At 35.7% G+C, this 20,040-nt stretch overlaps 1 protein-coding gene across 1 annotated transcript; it reads left to right on the top strand.

Annotated features, from left to right (window-relative positions):
- Positions 1-1,792: 1,792 nt before the first annotated feature.
- LOC144450331 (bifunctional purine biosynthesis protein ATIC-like) lies at positions 1,793-18,725 on the top strand. The gene is made up of 18 exons (XM_078140930.1): positions 1,793-1,812; positions 4,578-4,704; positions 5,222-5,298; positions 6,003-6,069; positions 7,173-7,261; positions 8,017-8,095; positions 8,241-8,313; positions 9,023-9,179; positions 9,356-9,481; positions 9,896-10,003; positions 11,061-11,146; positions 11,633-11,722; positions 12,070-12,198; positions 12,817-12,983; positions 14,019-14,127; positions 14,444-14,503; positions 15,454-15,549; positions 16,676-18,725. Exons 1-18 carry the CDS (start codon positions 1,794-1,796, stop codon positions 16,793-16,795), a joined length of 1,779 nt encoding a protein of 592 aa, XP_077997056.1. The 5' UTR covers position 1,793; the 3' UTR covers positions 16,796-18,725.
- The last annotated feature ends 1,315 nt before the right edge of the window (positions 18,726-20,040 follow it).

Here is a 20,040-nt window from a genome sequence, read left to right as displayed (position 1 = left end):
AACTTTTCGATTTATTACTTCAGGAGTCCCCCCAAATTCTCATTCGTCTTGTGAGTGTGGTCTAGTTCTTGACAACCATGTTCCGATTTACATTACGCTATCTTCGAACATTATAAGAATAACGTAGTGTAAAATCGGAACAAGGTCGTCGCGTCAGGTAACTACACTATGTGAATGAGACACGGCTGAGTGACACAGCCTACCAATAGGGAACTTGCAATCCCATGTGATTAAAATCCGATGTAGATGTGAGCTAATCGTTCATTGTTATTTTACCTTCGTTATTTTGCCTGAATTGACCTTCTTGGTACATGTTTACATTTTCGAGGCGATCAGGCGAAAAAAATGTAAACATGTACCAAGAAGGTCAATTCAGGTAAAATAACGAAGGTAAAATAGCAATGAACGATTAGCCGACATCTACTGCAATCCAGAATGAGCCTGCTCAGACGCAAAGCACTATGGGATTATCTGTGGTTATTGTAATACCTCATCTGGAGCTACCAATAAAAAACCTCCCACAATAGTCAGGGTAACTATGAATTGATCATTCGTGGTTGCAAACAATGTAAAAGTATCGTTTACAATACAATTCATTAGTATTTATTATAACATTTCCCATGATGCAACATTCAACATGGCGGGTTTGCAAGTTCCCTATTGAGTCCGTTGAACACCAACCTTGGGGTTGTGTAGGTCACAGTAAACCCCCATGTTTTCAGAGGGATTCGAACCCATGACCCCCTGACTAGTAATCCTCAGTGCTAACCAACGGTTGATCTTTTAGTCTAAGAACCATAGAGAACCATAAATTCGTCTATTCATGTATATCGATATTCGCATCATCATCAGATTGACAAATTCCATCGGTACAGTTGACCTCTAGGGGGCGGTATAGCACACGGGACCAGCTGATGTTATATTGGTTATGTCCCCGTACAGTTGGTCTTGTTATATACGAGATATACATGATATCAGGTGAATGAAACAAGATCTTTTAAACCAACATACATAATGTCTTGTAAGGAAGACAGAAAAATAATTTGTGCAGTGTATTTATATTTGTCTGTTTGTACTCAGTGTTGATAATGATATGCATTCGTATATTTAACTTTGCTTTTGGGTCACTTTCGACTAGGTATACTGTGATATTCAAACACGGGAGTTTGGAATAGTAGGTGGTTTTGTATTGGATTATTTTACTTCTAACTGTGCGGAATAAAACACAGACAGCCAGACAGCCAGACAGACAGACAGACAGACAGACAGACAGACAGACAGACAGACAGACAGACAGACAGACAGACAGACAGACAGACAGACGAAAATATGAAACTGCCATAATCCCATTTAATGGTATCGCTTGCTTTTTCCCACAAACGCTAGCACAGTCACTTGTGAACTAAAAGCCAATGACGATGAAATCTTTTTATTGAATATCGTAAATACTTATAATAAGGTCACTATTTTATGGTCTTCCTAGACTAGAATATCACCATCCTGGAATGGAATATTAGTTCACAAGTGACTGTGAACGCTATGTACAGATAAAACTGATACATATTTAGCAACACTCTTGTAATTCATGTCAAATCTTACTGAAAATATTCTAGATAATTATAATTGGTTAATAGTAGTTTAGCTATGGCATCTCAGTTATACCATGGTTTAGTAAATTGACCGTCGGATCCAGATCATGCAGATATTACTTGTGCAGAGATTTGACATGCATAAAACTCCCGCGAGCTCTAGCCAATCAGGGCGTGGGTCAGAGGTTACCAGATTGAACAACAATGGCGGCAAACCAGCTAGGTAAGTCACGTCCGCTCATTTCATAAATTTTCGATTTGTGAAGGGGTTGTTGTTGTTTTCAGGTAAAATACTAGAGCCACATTTACCAGTTTAACAGGAGAGACTGCAATTTCTTGAATTTTAGTACCGTTATTTATACAAACGGTTCTTCGGTATATACGTCCTACGATACACAGTAGGGGGGACCGTGATCACTCCGAGTGTGAATGAAAACCACGTGTTCGGGACATTACCTTGGCAGTGCTACACGTACGTTTGAATGAAAATTCGTCGGGGCTTGAATTTTGTCGTTCGAATCTTACACATTTTTTCGACGTTCTACACCGCAACAGTTTCCTAATTTGAGAAAGAATTGTGTTTAGAGTTCAGCTTGAATTATTTTCTAAAAATCAAACAGAGCAAGGGTGTATTACTACTATAGCCACTAGCTGCACTCGCTGCTCTTGACGTAAGCCATCGTAATAATAACAATACTAAAATACAATGCTGTCAATTAATGAATTGTTCGGGATGTTTCCGGTACAAATATCTAATATTCACGAGCTAACCTGTTAGAAAACTGAAAAGATTAAAAAAAAATCAACTTTACTGAAGTTTTGTGAATCGTCTGCCAAGCAAGCATGGTCTGCTTCAAGGACAGGGGTCAAAGGTCACAAGAGTTCACCAAGGTCATCGGTGTTCAATGACTTTCAATGAGTCATGCACGCTTTAGGCTTCATGTGTGTTTTTAGTTGATGATTTATAATTACAGGTGAAATAATACTATTGTCTGATTTTGTTAAATCTACAAAGCTGCAACTAGAATTTTTTTTGAAACTTTTGTTAGACTTTATCGTAATATCATACACCCTGAACAGTAGTGAATCACCTGTGGGTAAACATATGTCTATGTAACAGTACACATAGGATGGTGCAATGAATCCAATCAAATTAATTTTTGGGTCCGCACCCCAAAATCAGTGCCCTATGCAGTGTGCCCTCTAATGCACACAATTTCAAGTGACGCACCATTATATTAATTTGGTGTTCCCCTATCTCTTACTATGTGGTGACTCACAAGAAATGCCATTTTTTATCATTTTGACTCACAACAACAAAAAATTTGCTGTCATTAGCACGGGTCGAAATTAACCTTTTTCTTTGGTCGTCCTAGTGGGCTACCAATTTCAGAAATTAGTAGCCCAAGTATTGTGACCTGTAGTCCCATATTCCTGAACTGAAAACAGATTTCCTCTATTGGAAATATGTGTTATTTTAATACTTTCATGTCCATAAATCTTCGATCTTTATCACATAATCAGTGGTCGCCTGAGTGGGCTACCAGCTACAAACTATGGTAGCCCCATGACAAGAATTGGTAGTCTGTGGACATGGGACTACCAGCTACAAACTATGGTAGCTCCATGACAAGAATTGGTAGTCTGTGGGCATGGGACTACCAGCTACAAACTATGGTAGCTCCATGACAAGAATTGGTAGTCTGTGGGCATGGGACTATGGTAGCCCCATGACAAGAATTGGTAGTCTGTGGACATGGGACTATGGTAGCCCCATGACAAGAATTGGTAGTCTGTGGGCATGGGACTACTGTTAATTTTGAGCCCTGATTAGAGTGTGCACTGCCCCAATGAATCCCAATTTTGAATTATTACTCTACTACTTGTAGATAAATTTGACCACTAATTAACATATACAATGTCTAATTATTGGTATTTTAACAAATTTTCAGTGAATATATTGTTGGTTGTCTGATCGAGGAAAAAAAAGTATACCTCAGTCACATCTAGTACATTTTTATAAATTTTATATGTATAAAGAGTAACACACCTAGTATAAACTATGTTTAGACTTGTCTGTTGATTATCGCTTGAATACTAGTACTTGTTCTAATATTGTTATTGATATGTAAATGAGCCAACCTTTTTGTAAGTGGGTAAAATGATGTACATGTACATGACTAATGAGTTAACCGGGTTGTTGAAATCAAAGGGAGTATTGTCAGACACCCCTGTCACCCCCCACCCCCACCCCCAACCAACTGCAGTATGGAATGTCATGATGGGTGAATGGTTAGAGTGGCTGGCTGGGAATCTGCAGGTAACAGGTTCAATCCTGTCACTGCTGTTTGTTTCTGAATGGCTAAAGTCCTTGGGCATAATTTGAACCACGATTTTGCCTCGGATAACCCAGATGTATGACTGGTGACCTGGTATAGATTTAGGTCTTTACCTATGAAACTATGAGGCTATCAACTGTAAATAAAGTTTATTATTATTATTCTGATGAGGATCACCCACCAAGACAGATCGAAAGCTCAATTTTAAAACTTTGAACTACTTGTTTGTTATAACCTTTGTAAATCACTTGATTTACCAAGCTGATCAACATTTTGATCATCTGCAGTAATTCATGATTTAACCCTTTCATGACTAGAGACGAGTTTTAAATAATATGGGGACCCAATTTATATGAATATTTTCATAATTACAATAATATACCTTTATTAGGAAGTAACATTTCTTTAATTCCAGTCTAAAATGAAGTTGATATATGCCAAAAACTTACATAAAACAAGAATTTTGTCCAAACAATTTTGGCGGGAATGTTTTCAGTATTGAAGGCAAAAGAAGGCAAAAAATAATTATAGAAAAACAGGATGTAATCAAAACCACATAACGTGTTTTGTCTTGCAAAGACATGCATAGAAGAGAAGCATATAAAATATAAATTATTATTTTAACTTGTTTTCTTTATTTTATTTGCAGCAATTCTGAGCGTGTCTGACAAGCAAGGGTTAGTTCCCTTTGCGGAAAAGTTACAAAAGTTGGGTTTGAAATTAGCAGCATCTGGTGGTACAGCAAAGGCAATCAGAGATGCAGGAATACCAGTCAGGTATGGTGGTTGTTGATTGGTTAGTTTGAAAATGTGTGTCAGGTGATTGGTTGGCTGGGGAATGCTAGACAGGCATGGTGACGTTTCATTGGTTAGTTTGAAAATGTGTGTCATGTTATTGGTTGGCCGAGGAATGCCAGCCAGGTATGGTGACCGTTCATTGGCTAGTTTGAAAATATGTGAAATGTGATTGGTTGATCCAGGAATACCAGTCAGTTAGGTATGGGGGTCATTCATTAGCTAGTTTGCAAATAAGTGTCATGTAATTGGTTGGTCCAGGAATACCAGTCAGTCAGGTATGGGGTGGGGGTGGGGGGTGGGTCATTCATTGGATAGTTTGAAAATATGTGTTATGTGATTGGTTGATGCAGGATTGTCAGGTATAGTGGATGCTCATTGGCTAGTTTCAAAGTATGTGTTACCTGATGACATGCCAGTAACCTATTCTGTTTTACCTGTACTACTGTCATGGCATGCCTGACATGACCCATGTTAATCTATTGTATTTTACCTGTAGTGATGTGTCTGACGTGACAGGTGCTCCTGAGATGCTGGGTGGGAGAGTGAAGACTCTGCATCCTGCTGTACATGGAGGTTAGTAGTCAGCAGAGTTCCCTCTAGTGGTAGCCAAATTTTGTTGTTGCGGGTCAGTATAATAAAAACTGGCATTTCTTGTGAGTCACCACATAGTAACTAAGAGATAGGGGAACACCAAATTGTGCTACGTTACTAGAAATTGTGTGCGTCAGTGGTGCATCAAATTGGCCTCTCCACTGTGTCCTCTAAGCCCATTTGACATATCATTGACGCACACAATTTCTAGTGACGCACCAAAATTTGGTGTTCCCGTATCTCTTACTATGTAGTGACTCACAAGAAATACCAGTTTTCTCATTTTGACTCACAACAACAAAATTTGGCTATCATTAGAGGGTACACTCATATTCAGTTCTACTGAAAGCCAAAACAATTTTCAACGCAAAAATTTGAATCTTGTGGCCTCAGATTATTATGTTATCCATGGAACCATAAGGATTATGACAACCCCATACTTGTGAGTGCAAGTGTTGCGTACTCGGAGTATTTACACTAGTGCTTTTTGGTGTTCACTGTGACTGTACTTTCGATAGCATGGGGAGTGAAAGCGCAGCAGAAACACTGCAGGCATGAGTGAAAATACCCCCAGTTACCCATACTGGAACTCATGCATCATTGAGTTATGTTGTTAGTGTGTATGTTTATCCGAAACAGCAAATCATAGGGTTTATTAAACTATGATTTCATTCTATTTTCAACAGGAATTTTGGCCAGAGAGACAGAAGCTGATCGTGGTGACATGGGAAAACAGGGGTTTGAATATGTCAAGTAAGAACAAATTTCTTAAACTTAGTAAGAAACTAGAAACCTTCAATTTATTCTGTATTATACATTTATATTTATTAATATCATTTTATTTAGTTTTCATATGTTTTTTTTTGTATTTATTGGCCATAGATTGTCTTGCACATAATTTTGAGTTAAGTAAAATGCACCGCTCCACACTGCACCACCCTACCCTGCCGTATCCTGCTGCACAACACTACTACACCACACTACACCACACAACCCTACTGTGTCCTACCCTGCCCTGCCCTGCCACACAAAACTATAACACCACACTACACCACACAACCCTACTGTGTCCTACCCTGCCCTGCCCTGCTACACAAACTATAACACCACACTGCATCACCTGGAAGTCAGAACAGATTGGTTTGGTATGACAATGTGTTTACCTTCTGTAACATACTCATTTATAATGTTGTTTATTTCTCATAAACTTGTTTACTTCTCATCAACTTGTTGTTGTTTACTTCTCACTAACTTCTTGTTGTTTACTTCTCACTAAATTCTTGTTGTTTACTTCTCACTAAATTCTTGTTTACTTCTCACCAACTTGTTGTTTACTTATCACCAACTTGTTGTTTACTTATCACCAACTTGTTGTTTACTTCTCACTAAATTCTTGTTGTTTACTTATCACCAACTTGTTTACTTATCACCAACTTGTTGTTTACTTCTCACTAAATTCTTGTTGTTTACTTATCACCAACTTGTTGTTTACTTATCACCAACTTGTTTACTTATCACCAACTTGTTGTTTACTTCCCACTAAATTCTTGTTTACTTATCACCAACTTGTTGTTTACTTATCACCAACTTGTTGTTTACTTATCACCAACTTGTTGTTTACTTATCACTAAATTCTTGTTGTTTACTTCTCACTAAATTCTTGTTGTTTACTTATCACCAACTTGTTGTTTACTTATCACCAACTTGTTTACTTATCACCAACTTGTTTACTTATCACCAACTTGTTGTTTACTTCTCACTAAATTCTTGTTGTTTACTTCTCACCAACTTGATGTTTACTTCTCACCAACTTGTTGTTTACTTCTCACCAACTTGTTGTTGTTTACTTCTGACAGACTTGTTGCCTGTAATCTGTATCCATTTGTTAATACCATCTCAAAGGAAGGTGTCACTGTATCTGATGCAGTTGAACAAATTGATATTGGTGAGTATTAATCTTAACAATCCAGATAGGGGTTCTGTGAAGCAAGGTTGTACAGCAGAAGGGGCCGAACTTTAGGTAGTTTAGTTTAATGACAACTGTGTGTATTTTGTCCTTTTGGGGTGTCATACTATTGAGAATGGTTACTGCATTTTGCCCTATAGGGCCAAGGGGGTATCACACTATTGACAATACATATTTATTGTCTCCTATAGGGGGTATCACACTATTGACAATACATGTTTATTGTCTCCTATAGGGGGTATCACACTATTGACAATACATGTTTATTGTCTCCTATAGGGGGTATCACACTATTGACAATACATGTTTATTGTCTCCAATAGGGGGTATCACACTATTGACAATATATATTTATTTTGTCCTACAGCCCTACTGTGTTTTAGGGGTATTACACTATTGACAATACATATTTATTGTCTCCTATAGGGGGTATCACACTATTGATAATACATGTTTATTGTCTCCTATAGGGAGTATCACACTATTGACAATACATATTTATTGTCTCCTATAGGGGGTATCACACTATTGATAATACATGTTTATTGTCTCCTATAGGGGGTATCACACTATTGACAATACATATTTATTGTCTCCTATAGGGAGTATCACACTATTGAGAATACATACTTATTTTGTCCTACAGGGGGTGTTACACTATTGACAATATATATATATTTTGTCCTATAGCGGGTGTTACACTATTGACAATACATATTTATTTTGTCCTATAGGGGGTGTTACACTATTGAGAGCTGCTGCCAAGAATCATGCCAGGGTCACTGTAGTGTGTGACCCCAAAGACTATGATAGGTGAGTAAACATATTTATTACAAGCAGTTTAATTTGTTCCAAAATGTTGTAACAAATGTACCGGTGTTTTTTTGTCAGTTGTAACAAATGTACCGGTCGGTGTTTTTTGTCAGTTGTAACAAACTATGGTTATTGTTCTTGACAGGATTGCTGACGAGATGACCAAATCAGAATCACATGACACAACTGTAGCGACAAGACAAATGCTGGCTGTCAAGGTAACTAAGTATACTAATCACTTGCATACACGATGATTGGTTCTTCCCTGCATGATCCAAATAGAGGCTGTGTGGAATAGCGCCCTCTGTAGACATCAATCTGACAATTGTAAGGGATGTGGTCATGTGATATTAGTGCTGCTGAGTAGCTTGTTGACAACCCCTCAGTATAGGAAGGCATTAGAAACCCTTTTCATTACAACTGAGTAACCTAAATGATGATGTATGAATGTTTTGTGACGTCACTTTGTAAACAACACTTCCGGAAATAGTCTTACAGACATCCATGAATTTATTGTACAATTTGAAGGTAGTAAGCACTTAGGAGTCACGAATATTCATGATAGTTTATATGAAGGTAATTAGCACTAAGGAGTCATGAATATTCATGATAGTTTATATGAAGGTAATAAACACGAGTCATGAATATTCATGATTGTTTATTTGAAAGTAATAAGCACTAAGGAATCATGAATATTCATGTTATTGTATTGAATATGCATGTCTGCTTGACAGGCAGTTCATATACATGGAAAAAGGAGAATGAATGTGGAAGAAGTTTCAGTGTGTTTTTTTTTTATCAGCAATCACTTGTAATGGAAATGATGTAAAATCATGAAATGACTCTCCAAAAACCTAAAGTTGGTAAAAAATGACTTTATTTCTTGGAGTGATATTCCCCTTTAACCATACATTTGTCTCCTTACAGGCTTTCAACCATACTGCTGATTATGATGCCGCCATATCAAACTACTTCAGAAAGGAGTACAGCAAGGGAGTGTCACAGTTGCCACTCCGTTATGGTATGAACCCTCACCAAGCACCTGCACAACTGTATACAACACAGCCCGAGTTGCCAGTCAAAGGTAAGACTAGGGGCTTATACCCCTGTTGAAGTACCAGAGTTCAGTTTTGATCCATGAAATGAGTTTATGTAAATTAAGGTATGGAAACTGTAATTGGTGATTGTTACCTAGGTAAATTGTATTTAATCACGTTTTATTTTACCATGTTGTATTTTATCTTTTTTTTATTTTTTCAGTTTTAAATGGTGCACCTGGATTTATCAACTTACTCGATGCTTTTAATTCTTGGCAGTTGGTCAAAGAGTTGAAGGCTGCCCTCAATCTCCCAGCCGCAGCATCATTCAAACATGTCAGCCCAGCAGGTACACTTATGTCACATGACTTAATGATGTGATTTGATTGGATGAGCTATGGTGATGTAATTAAGATTATAAGAAGTTGAGATATGATGTCAATGAAAGTATGGATGTAATTGGATGAGATGTGATGATGTCGTTTTATAGTAAGATGTGATTGGATGAAATGTGATGATGTTATTTAATAGGAATATATGATTGGATGAGATGTGATGTCATTTAATAGGAAAATGTGATTGGATGAGGTGTGATGATGTCATTTAATAGGAAGATGTGATTGGATGAGGTGTGATGATGTCATTTAATAGGAAGATGTGATTGGATGGTATGTGATGATGTCATTGTTGAATTACTATATATCTGGCTCATAATAAGTTGTCCACTTACCATACATGTACATTTTTCATCATATTTTCCCAGGTGCAGCAGTAGGTGCTGAGTTATCAGCAGAACAAGCTAAGCTATGTATGGTGGATGACATGACAGCAACACTCACTCCATTAGCTACGGCCTATGCTAGAGCTAGAGGTATAGTTGTTGTTGTTGTTGTTGTTGTTGTTGTTGTTGTTTGATAATGTTCACTGAGTAAATGATCAATGAATGAATGAATTTAATATCAACAAGTCATCAATATCAACCTGAGCAGCTGTTGTTGTTGTTGCTGTTGTTGTTGTTGTTATTGTTTTTTGTTTGTTTTTTATAGAAGTATAGTTATATACATAACTAGCGAGGTTTAGATCCACATTAGAACGTGTATAATTTGACAATAGTATACTTTTAACCAGACAGAATTTCAGGACATGATTTTAAACATTTGTATGCAACCATTTATAGCTTGTTCCAAATTCTAAAATGAAGAGAAAAAATTAAACCTGCCTATGAAAAAGAAATATTAAAACGGTATGAGCTCCTATGATGTTGACTGCTAATGTTACCTTTTTTGCAAAGTTATAAATTTCTGCCATGTCAATTATTTAAATAATAATAATATTAATAATGTTGATTGTTATATAGCCCTTTCCCACTTTGTGCTACAATTATCACCCCTGGTAAGGATCTATAGCGGCACAACATCCCTTTATACTTCCTCAACTCCCTGTGGAGCATACAATCCATGGCTAATCTAAGAGTGCATAGGATTAAAGCATTCACATTGCAACCTCTATCCTACCAGGTCCCCAATTATACAGCTGGGTTGACTTGGGTACACATAGGATTAAAGCATTCACATTGCAACCTCTATCCAACCAAGTCCCCAGTTATACAGCTGGGTTGACTGAGGCTAAACTTAAATAATCTGTATTTATACTGGATAGTTCTTTAAGTATATAAACACTTGTCTCCCAAGAAGTCCAGTGAGGGTCATCCCTCATGGTGTCAGTGTTTATGTAGAAAATTCCTCTTCTTGGACATAGATGATATATGAAATTATTTCAGTCTTTTTGTAGCTAGAACACACTGTTTTTCATGTAGCCAAGAATATTGATGAAGCTGTTCACAGATTTACATGTTCATAAATTATAATTTATATATTCATAACTTCACAAATTCATAAGTTTACATATTCATGTATTGTTGTTTACAGGTGCTGATCGTATGTCATCATTTGGTGATTTCATTGCTCTATCCGATGTCTGTGATGTACCAACAGCCAAGATTATATCCAGAGAGGTATGATCATTTTAGTCCTAATATTAATAAAGCCCCCCCCCCCCCCCAAAAAAAAAAAAAAAAAAAAAAAAATGTGTGTTTATAATAACCTAACCCGACCCTACTTAAAACAAACAGAAGAGAAAATCTTTGTCTTCTTGGCCTTCAAGTATATCTGTTTTCTTTCCCCAGTGATGTCTGTACATATTTCATCAAACTATCACAGAAGGGGTATTCTGACCAACATTTCTTTTTTATTTTGGGTCGAAGCAATACTTTTCAAAAATAAAAGCAAATAAAAAAAATAAAAAAATTCCCAGACCTTTCTACCCTTTTTTTTAAGGCCATGTTATTGGAAACACACAATTATTTTTTTTGCGTAATAATTGTATTAGTTTTTATACAGTTGTCCTCAAAGTATGTTGCAATAATTATACATGAACCTATAACATAATTTGAATAAAATGAGAATCTGATTTTAAATGTTTGTAAATAATGATATTACAGGTGTCTGATGGAATCATTGCCCCCGGTTACGAAGACGAGGCTCTGCAGATTTTGTCCAAGAAGAAAGGAGGCAAATATTGTGTCTTGAAGGTTTGTTGTTATTGACATTAAGAATATAATTGATAATCATAAATTGGCGGAGGTGATCAAAATCGGAAACTTAGATTCATTGATTTTTACTTAGAGAAAGGTCTATTTGGATATCAGATCAGTTAGTGTGAAATACTTCAGTGACACTAGGGAGTCTAACCCTGACTCCCTAACTTATCCCTAACTCTTAACTTCCTAATTTGTTTTGCATCAGAAACCACTATGTAAAAATCATGTAAATGTGTTTACTAACTTGCGAAAATTGTTCTTGCAATCAAATATATTCATGAAGGAATGTGTGCACTGCACTCATAAACAAAATTTGCATATTATGTTTGCTTTACCAGATGGACCCAGAGTACAATGCACCACTCATGGAGACCAGAACATTGTTTGGTTTACAAATGGAGCAGAAACATAACGATGCTGTCATTGATAAAAATATGTTTACAAATGTTGTCACTAAGAATAAGGATGTAAGTATTAACTGTTGGTTCTTAGTTCATAAATTTCTCCTTCTTTACCCCATATGTCAAAACCTATTCAGCAAGTAAACTGGACAAGGATTCTACTGCCAATGCACATCTACTTTCATCTTCATTCTACAATATATTGTTAGTCTTCAAGAGTAAGATGCAAACTAGTTACTTTGCTCAGGTGCAAAACCATATTTTGAACCGTTTTCAAAACTTTCCTTTTTCAAACTTATATGTATGTATATATATGTGTACGTACGTACATATGTATGTATGTATGTATGTATGAGTGTGTGTGCGTATGTATGTATGTATGTATGTATGTATGTATGTATGTATGTATGTATAATGTATGTATGTATGTATGTATGTATGTATACATGTATGTATGTATGTATGTATGTATGTATGTGACACTGTGTATATATGTATGTGTGTATACATACATGGTCATGGTGTGTGGATGTCTGTGTGTGTGTGTGTCTGTCTGTCTGTGTCTGTCTGTGTCTGTCTATCTGTGTCTGTCTGTCTGTCTGTCGCAGTGTTTGTGTCTGTTGTCTTTGTGTTTGTTTATGTAGACTTATAACCCTAATACATATTATACAAACTTTTCCGTAGTTACCAGAGTGTGCATTGAGAGATTTGATAGTAGCATCGATTGCATTGAAGTATACCCAGTCTAACTCTGTATGCTATGCTAGAGATGGTCAAGTCATTGGTATAGGAGCAGGTCAGCAGTCTAGAATACACTGTACTAGATTGGCTGGAGAGAAAGCACACAACTGGTTAGTAGAGGATTTTTTCTTTAGATTTTAGAAATATTGTAACAAAAGGGGAAAAGTTTTGTAAAATTTAATTCTGTATATACATGTGTTTAAAGAGATTAGAACCTTGATATGGGATGATCGCATGATGACACACAAGATTAATAAATAAACTTCATTCATTTTCTGAGGGGAGGGGGTATGGCTGAACATGGGCTGAACTTCACTTTCGCACTTCTAACCAAATTTTTAAAAACTTTCACGCCCTCAATGATAACAGATTTTGTATTTACTACTGAGATGTTGATAAGTTGATAAAAATTTACTTCTAATGTGAGATACAGTACTGGGTTTCTGGTAGTATTTTAATGTGTTTACAATCATTATTTTACATTACATCAATCATAGTGGTGTGACTGCTAGTTTTCGCCACGATTTACATCATATATAAACATGTTGATGTCACACTTGTGAATGTTTGTTTAACCCCTTCAATACTGAAAACATTCCCGCCAAAATTGTTTGGACAAAATTCTTGTTTTATGAAAGTTTTTGGCATATATTAACTTCATTTTAGACTAGAATTAAAGAAATGTTACTTCCTAATAAAGTAATATTATTGTAATTATGAAAATATTCATATAAATTGGGTCCCCATATTATTTAAAACTCGTCTCTAGTCATGAAAGGGTTAAGGGGGGTGGGAAGGATATAAAAGAACAAAGTTTGTTTATTCAGCTTGTAGGATATAATGATATGTTGTTAGTTTAACAGTGTTTTATTTAAGGGCGGTAAGTAGGTAAAATCTACCGGGGTTCCCACATCATTTTACCGGGGTTCCCCACCTAAACTATGATACATTGCATGGGAAGCACTACCAGTTTTACCTCTTTCCCCCTTTCTGTTACCGGGGTTCCCAAACCTTAGCAAAAACACTGTTTAAGCCTGATTGTCGCTATATGTTTCTTAATAACTAAAGTCCGTGACCAAGATTTGAACTGTATTGTGAAATATCCAAAATATTGTAAATGATAATTTATTGTTCCTTATTATTAGGTGGCTACGTCAACATCCTAAAGTACTGGGTATGCAGTTTAAACAGGGTGTGAAGAGAGCTGAAAAGTCTAACGCCATTGATGTGTATGTTAATGGTACAGTAGGTCAGGTAAGGTCACTGTAATCTGATTCCAATGTAAATGAATAATAATACAGCAAATAGAGGAATGGCTATACCTGTTACCTGAACAACACCGCCCTCTGTAGGCATAAAATTTACATGAAAATTTAGCAGCGAAAAGTGAATATACTGGGCTAAATAATCTTATCGTAACACGCCCTTTTCATGAACCCCATGAAATTGATGAAGCTGTTCACAGATTTAAATGTTCATAAATTTACATATTTATGCGTTTCTTTTTGTCTTTGTTTATGTAAATGAGTCGTACTCTAAACAATCAATACTTTGTAAATCATTACCACAGGATACAGACATGGAGACATGGAAGGGTCAGTATGAGACAGTACCGGAACTCTTGACTCCGGTAAGTTACCAGTTATATTAATAGAGTCATACATATATAAACAGATTTGCATATTCATAAATTTTACATATTCATATAAATGCATGTTCATAGATTTGCATATTCATATGAATGCATGTTCATAGATTTGCATATTCATATAAATGCATGTTCATAGATTTGCATATTCATAGATATGCATGTTCATAGATTTGCATATTCGTAGATATGCATGTTCATAGATTTGCATATTCATATATATGCATGTTCATAGATTTGCATATTTATAGATTAGTATGTTCATGAATTGACATGTTTAGATAAACAATTCATAAATTTAGATATTTAAAAATTTAGATATTTATATGTATATGTGTTCATCAATTTACATATTCATCGATTTACATATTCATCGATTTACATATTCATAGATTTACATATTCATAACTTTACATATTCATATATTTACATATTCATAGATTTACATATTCATAATTTACATATTCATAGATTTACATATTCATAGATTTACATATTCATAGATTTACATATTCATAGATTTACATATTCATAGATTTACATATTCATAGATTTACATAGATTTACATATTCATAGATTTACATATTCATAGATTTACATATTCATTTATGTTATATTGTACATCATTGTGGAATCCCAGTATTGACAATTTGAAAATAACATAACCCTATGATATGTGAGTGCCAGTGTGATCTACCTTGGGTATTTGCACAAGTGTTTGCATTTTTCTCATTCATAACCATAGCAGTGCATTTGTTCCTTATATAGCGCCCTCTATGGCAGTGTTCCAATCAAACACATATTCTAATAATGTGGAATAATTCAAAATATTGAATACATATATGAAATCGTTATTAATTTCTTACAAAAATTTAACAAACAAGAACTTTAATGAAAACTGAATTTTTTTTCATTCTTTTTTTCAATCCAGGAGGAACGTCAAGAATGGTGTGCAAAGTTGAAAGGTGTGGCACTCAGTTCTGATGCATTCTTTCCTTTCAGAGACAACATAGACCGAGCCTATCAGGTCAGTACACCAATGTGGTCATTAGTTTCCCTATCATCTATAACTTTTCATTATTTTTACCTGTTGAGAATTATACTAAAATTTTACCAGAAATAAGTTACATATGTATGTTCCAAAACAAGTAAAAAATATCACCAACGGTATTATAGCAGTACTATATAGTTTGTTTTATTTTTTTTTAAAAATACTTGATGTTGTTATTTTTGCAATATAATAAATTTTTATCATTTCACTGTTGCTATGGTTAAAGTGACACAAGCCGCATTTATAAGCATTTTCACTTATGTGATAATATTCACAGAATACTTTGATAAAACTATTGCTTGCCTTCTATGACATTACAATTTGTGGTCTTGCATAGTAGGGAGTTCATGTACATTTTTTGACAAAGTGCTATTCTAAGATAATGTTCATGTCGATGCATACCTTCTTTTATAACATTACAATTTGTGGTATGGCAGATCTGTTGATTGCAGAGTACAGAGTTCCTGTATATATATATATATATTGACAAAGTACTATTCTAGTAATATTGATGCATGCCTTCTATAACATCACAATTTGTGTTATGGCAGATCTGTTGATTGCATAGTATGGAGTTCCTGTATATATATATATTGACAAACTTCTATTCTAGTAAAATGTTAATATTGATGCATACCTCCTATAACATTATGCTTTGTGGTATGGCAGATCTGTTGATTGCATACTATCCTGTATATTTTTTTGACAAAGTGCTATTCTAGTAAAATGTTAATGTTAATGCATACTGACTATGACATAACAATCCATGTTCTGGCATTGTTAGAACAGTTGATTGCAGATAGTAGGGATTTCCTGTACTTTTCCTGATACGCATAAATTACATCATCAGATACGCATAAATTACATCATCAGATCATTAATAAGCTATATCCTAAGACTAGGTTTAATTTCAGTTAATTGCATGTGATAGTTAACTATAGAATAGTCTGTAGAATACAGTATGGGTACCTTTTAATATGCAGAAAAAAATTACAACTCAAAAAGACATGAACTCAGCTTGTGCCCCTTTAATGTGATTCAATGCCTGTAATATTAGTTTGACAATCTAACACATACCGGTCTTACATGTACTTGATTTCAGAATGGAGTTGGGTACATCGCAGCGCCCTCTGGAGCCGCCCAGGATGCCATCATAACTGAAGCTTGTGATGAGCATGGAATGACTCTGGTTTTCACCAATACACGACTATTCCACCACTAAACGTCTCCCCGATATTTGGAGTCACAAATTTTGTGAAATTTTATGAAATATTTTCAAACGATGGAAATATTGATAAAATGGATAGTCTCAACATTGTTTGAGAGTATTTATTATGTCAGTAAATCAAATTTCCTTTGTGAATATTTCATTAAATTTCGCTATGAGTTATCCTCTTTTTGAAGCTTGCCACCCCTATGTATAAATAGGATAATCTCAGCATGTATGTATGGTAGTGAGGGTTTGGAATGCACCATTTAATGCCAGAGGTGTGGATTTCTGAAATGAGGGTGTAGATTTACAAAAAAGGGAAAGGACAAGTTTTTCTATTTACATCAAGTTGGCTGAAATGTTGACTGCTTATTTTATTTATTTTGTTAAAATTTCGATATTTTTTTTTATATTTTATTTTCCTGTTCATGTTAGTGAACCTCTGCAGAAATGTTCTACCAAGTAAGGTCACTGAGGTCAAAGGTCACTGAGGTCAAAGGTCATAAGTCATGGTACTAGGATAGGATAAGGCTGTAATGATGATGTATTTCTAAAAAAAATGCTTACTTTTGTAAAGACTCTCTCACAGTCCTTGGAGCATAGCATCGCTAAAAGGGCTGTTTTGTATGCACCGATATCTACTGCATAATTATACTGTGGGCCCTCATCAACGACATAGGGCTATATAGTCATTTGTTAACTTGTTACTGCAATGCACCATGTCGCAATTCGGGTATCGCAGTAACACTTCAACAAATGATTAGCCTATGTAGTCGATAAGGGCCCACAGTACAGTTATGTACATACAAAACAGCCCTTGTAAAGTTTTAGCAATGCTCCGCGGACTATGAGATAGTCTTAACTTTTGAAAAATCAGATTTAAAGAACATGTAGATTTTGTATCATAGAGGTTAAGAAATTATGACTTGATCAATCAATGGAGATGTCTTTATCCTATTTCACAAGAAGAAACCCCAGTGGACTTTATTAAAGGTCTTTGTGTTATCATGAAATAGCATATGCTATCAGATTTCGTATTTTGATTAAAACTAATTTGCATAAGATTCACTTATGGAGGGAAAATTTGTGAAAGTCACAGGTTCCAGGCTGTACATTGGGTTTATGTTAGAAGCCTGGTAAAAGTGAAATTTTGTAGCAGCCATCAAATTCTGAATTTTTGTTAACACTAATTTGCACAAGATTCACTTATAATGGGAAATTTTGTAAAGTCGCAGGTTCCAGTACGTTAAGTGTTTATGCTAGAACTCTGGTAAAATTGAAAATTTGTGACACAGTTTCTTGAAACGCATGAATGGACAATTGCATTGAAACCCGCTCTCCCTTGACAATTAGCATTATACCATGCATGAACCAGGTTCAACCAAAAAATATGGAATATATACTCTAGTTGTTCTGCTTCATGACAACGTGCGTCGATGTTCTGACAACGCGTGTCTACATCATCGGTTATGCTGTGTTCGAAACATTCAAAATTAACATTACTTTCCCAGATTTTTCTTTGATATTACTGGCGGTGGTATATGTTATTTTCCAATATTTTTCTTCATTCAGCTGGAAAATACTCGTGACCTAAGGGTTGTCACTATTCTAGCGACTCAGTGACAAAGGCCCCTTAAGTCTCTCATCTAGCGATTCTTAGTGACAAAGGCCCCTTAGGTCACTTGCACTTTCTTTGGCTAAACAAAGACAAATATTGAGAACAACATCAAAAATATTAAAATAGCAACGGCAATGCATAGTTTTTCCAGTTCTATTTCAGAAAGTATTAAATATTTGAGTGGTATTCGTAGTGTCGATCACTGGTGTTAAAGGACCAATTTGTAGGTTAATGATAGAGGGCGCTGTAATCGCTTATGTTAAATTTGGTGACTTGGTCAACTTATTATTTGATATACAGTGAATGTATACATAATCAATGCAAAGAATACTGTTAACAATAAAGTACATGTGTTAACATTTACAAATTTTGTCTTTTTGTACCGTGTAGCTTATGTAAGGACAACTATCACATAGCTAAGTATGTGTAAGTTAGACTGTTGACAGTTGCTTGCGCCTTTTTTTCCCTACGTTTTATCTAAACTTAAGTCGTTGCCGCACTTCGATCTGGCGCAATACTACTATAATCGCATACTGATATCGAGGGCCGAACCTCGATCACTCGGGCCTTCGGCCCTCGATATCAGTGTGCGATTATAGTATTGTTGTGCCGGATTACAGTTTAGATAAGACGTAGGAAAAAAAGGCACGAGCGACTGTCGAGAGTCTATGTGTAAGTGTGTATGACATTTTGTTGAGCCGAATACTAAACAAAAAACTAAGAAGGGCGCCCTCAATGTTTTAAGATAGCTGATGCTAGCAATATGAACCTAGAGAGTATGTGGTAGAGCAGAAGTCTCCACCAATGCTGAGCAGACTACTAAGCAAAAATCTAAGAAGGGCGCCCTCAGTGTTTGCAGATAGACTGCTGATGCAAGCAATATGGACCTTGAGAGCACATGGTACAACACAAGCCTCCACAATGTAGTCTCTACCACAGACCCTTGTATGCCCCCAGGAATCTGGAAGAAACTACCACCAATGCTGAGCAGAATAGTAAACAAAAACTAAGAAGGGTGCCCTCAATGTCTGAAACTGGACAGCTGATACCAGCAATACACATGATACTAGTTTCAGGGTGATCTAAATAAAACGAACAGTAACTGCCATAAATAGTAGATTGAGTGACAGGTTTGTTGAGAAAGAAAAAAAAATAATCCCTGTCACACATTAGACAAATGTCCTGACCAGAACAATTTTTTTTTTTTTTGGCTAACCATTGGTCTACTTTTCATCAGAAAATTCCCGAATCATTGGGGCAGATCATGAGAAATGTCCTCAAACTTTAGAAAGACCTTCAAAGTATCACAATAACATTGTCATAAATCACAGCCTCTTTTTCTGTCACTGTCTAAGATGCACTTGAGATTTCCCATTATCGCAGTAGAAATATCAGCTATGGTTTGCGAGAATGCAAAATAAGGGAAATAGAACAGACGATTGTGACTTGAAATCCGCAACAATGAATTTGTTTTTGGGTGACGTATCTTATGGTCTACAATCTCATAAACACTGCAGTCCATGTCTGGATCGCACTCCCAGACATTAGCCTCATCTACATGTAGGTCGTCCTACCTGAGGCAGTCCCAAGTCCTACCTGAGGTAGGGTAGATTTGTGTCTACACGTAGGAAGGTTGCAG

Source organism: Glandiceps talaboti, chromosome 19 (genome assembly GCF_964340395.1).
Source record: "Glandiceps talaboti chromosome 19, keGlaTala1.1, whole genome shotgun sequence".
NCBI classification, from domain to species: Eukaryota; Metazoa; Hemichordata; class Enteropneusta; family Spengelidae; genus Glandiceps; species Glandiceps talaboti.
Note: the sequence above shows the minus strand (reverse complement) of the source record. Positions and strands in the feature narration are given on the sequence as shown.

Coding starts and splice junctions, on each gene's coding strand:
- LOC144450331 (XM_078140930.1), top strand. Junction 9,180..9,355: donor GCCCGAGTTGCCAGTCAAAG/GTAAGACTAGGG, acceptor TTATTTTTTCAG/TTTTAAATGGTGCACCTGGA. Junction 15,550..16,675: donor ACATAGACCGAGCCTATCAG/GTCAGTACACCA, acceptor ACTTGATTTCAG/AATGGAGTTGGGTACATCGC.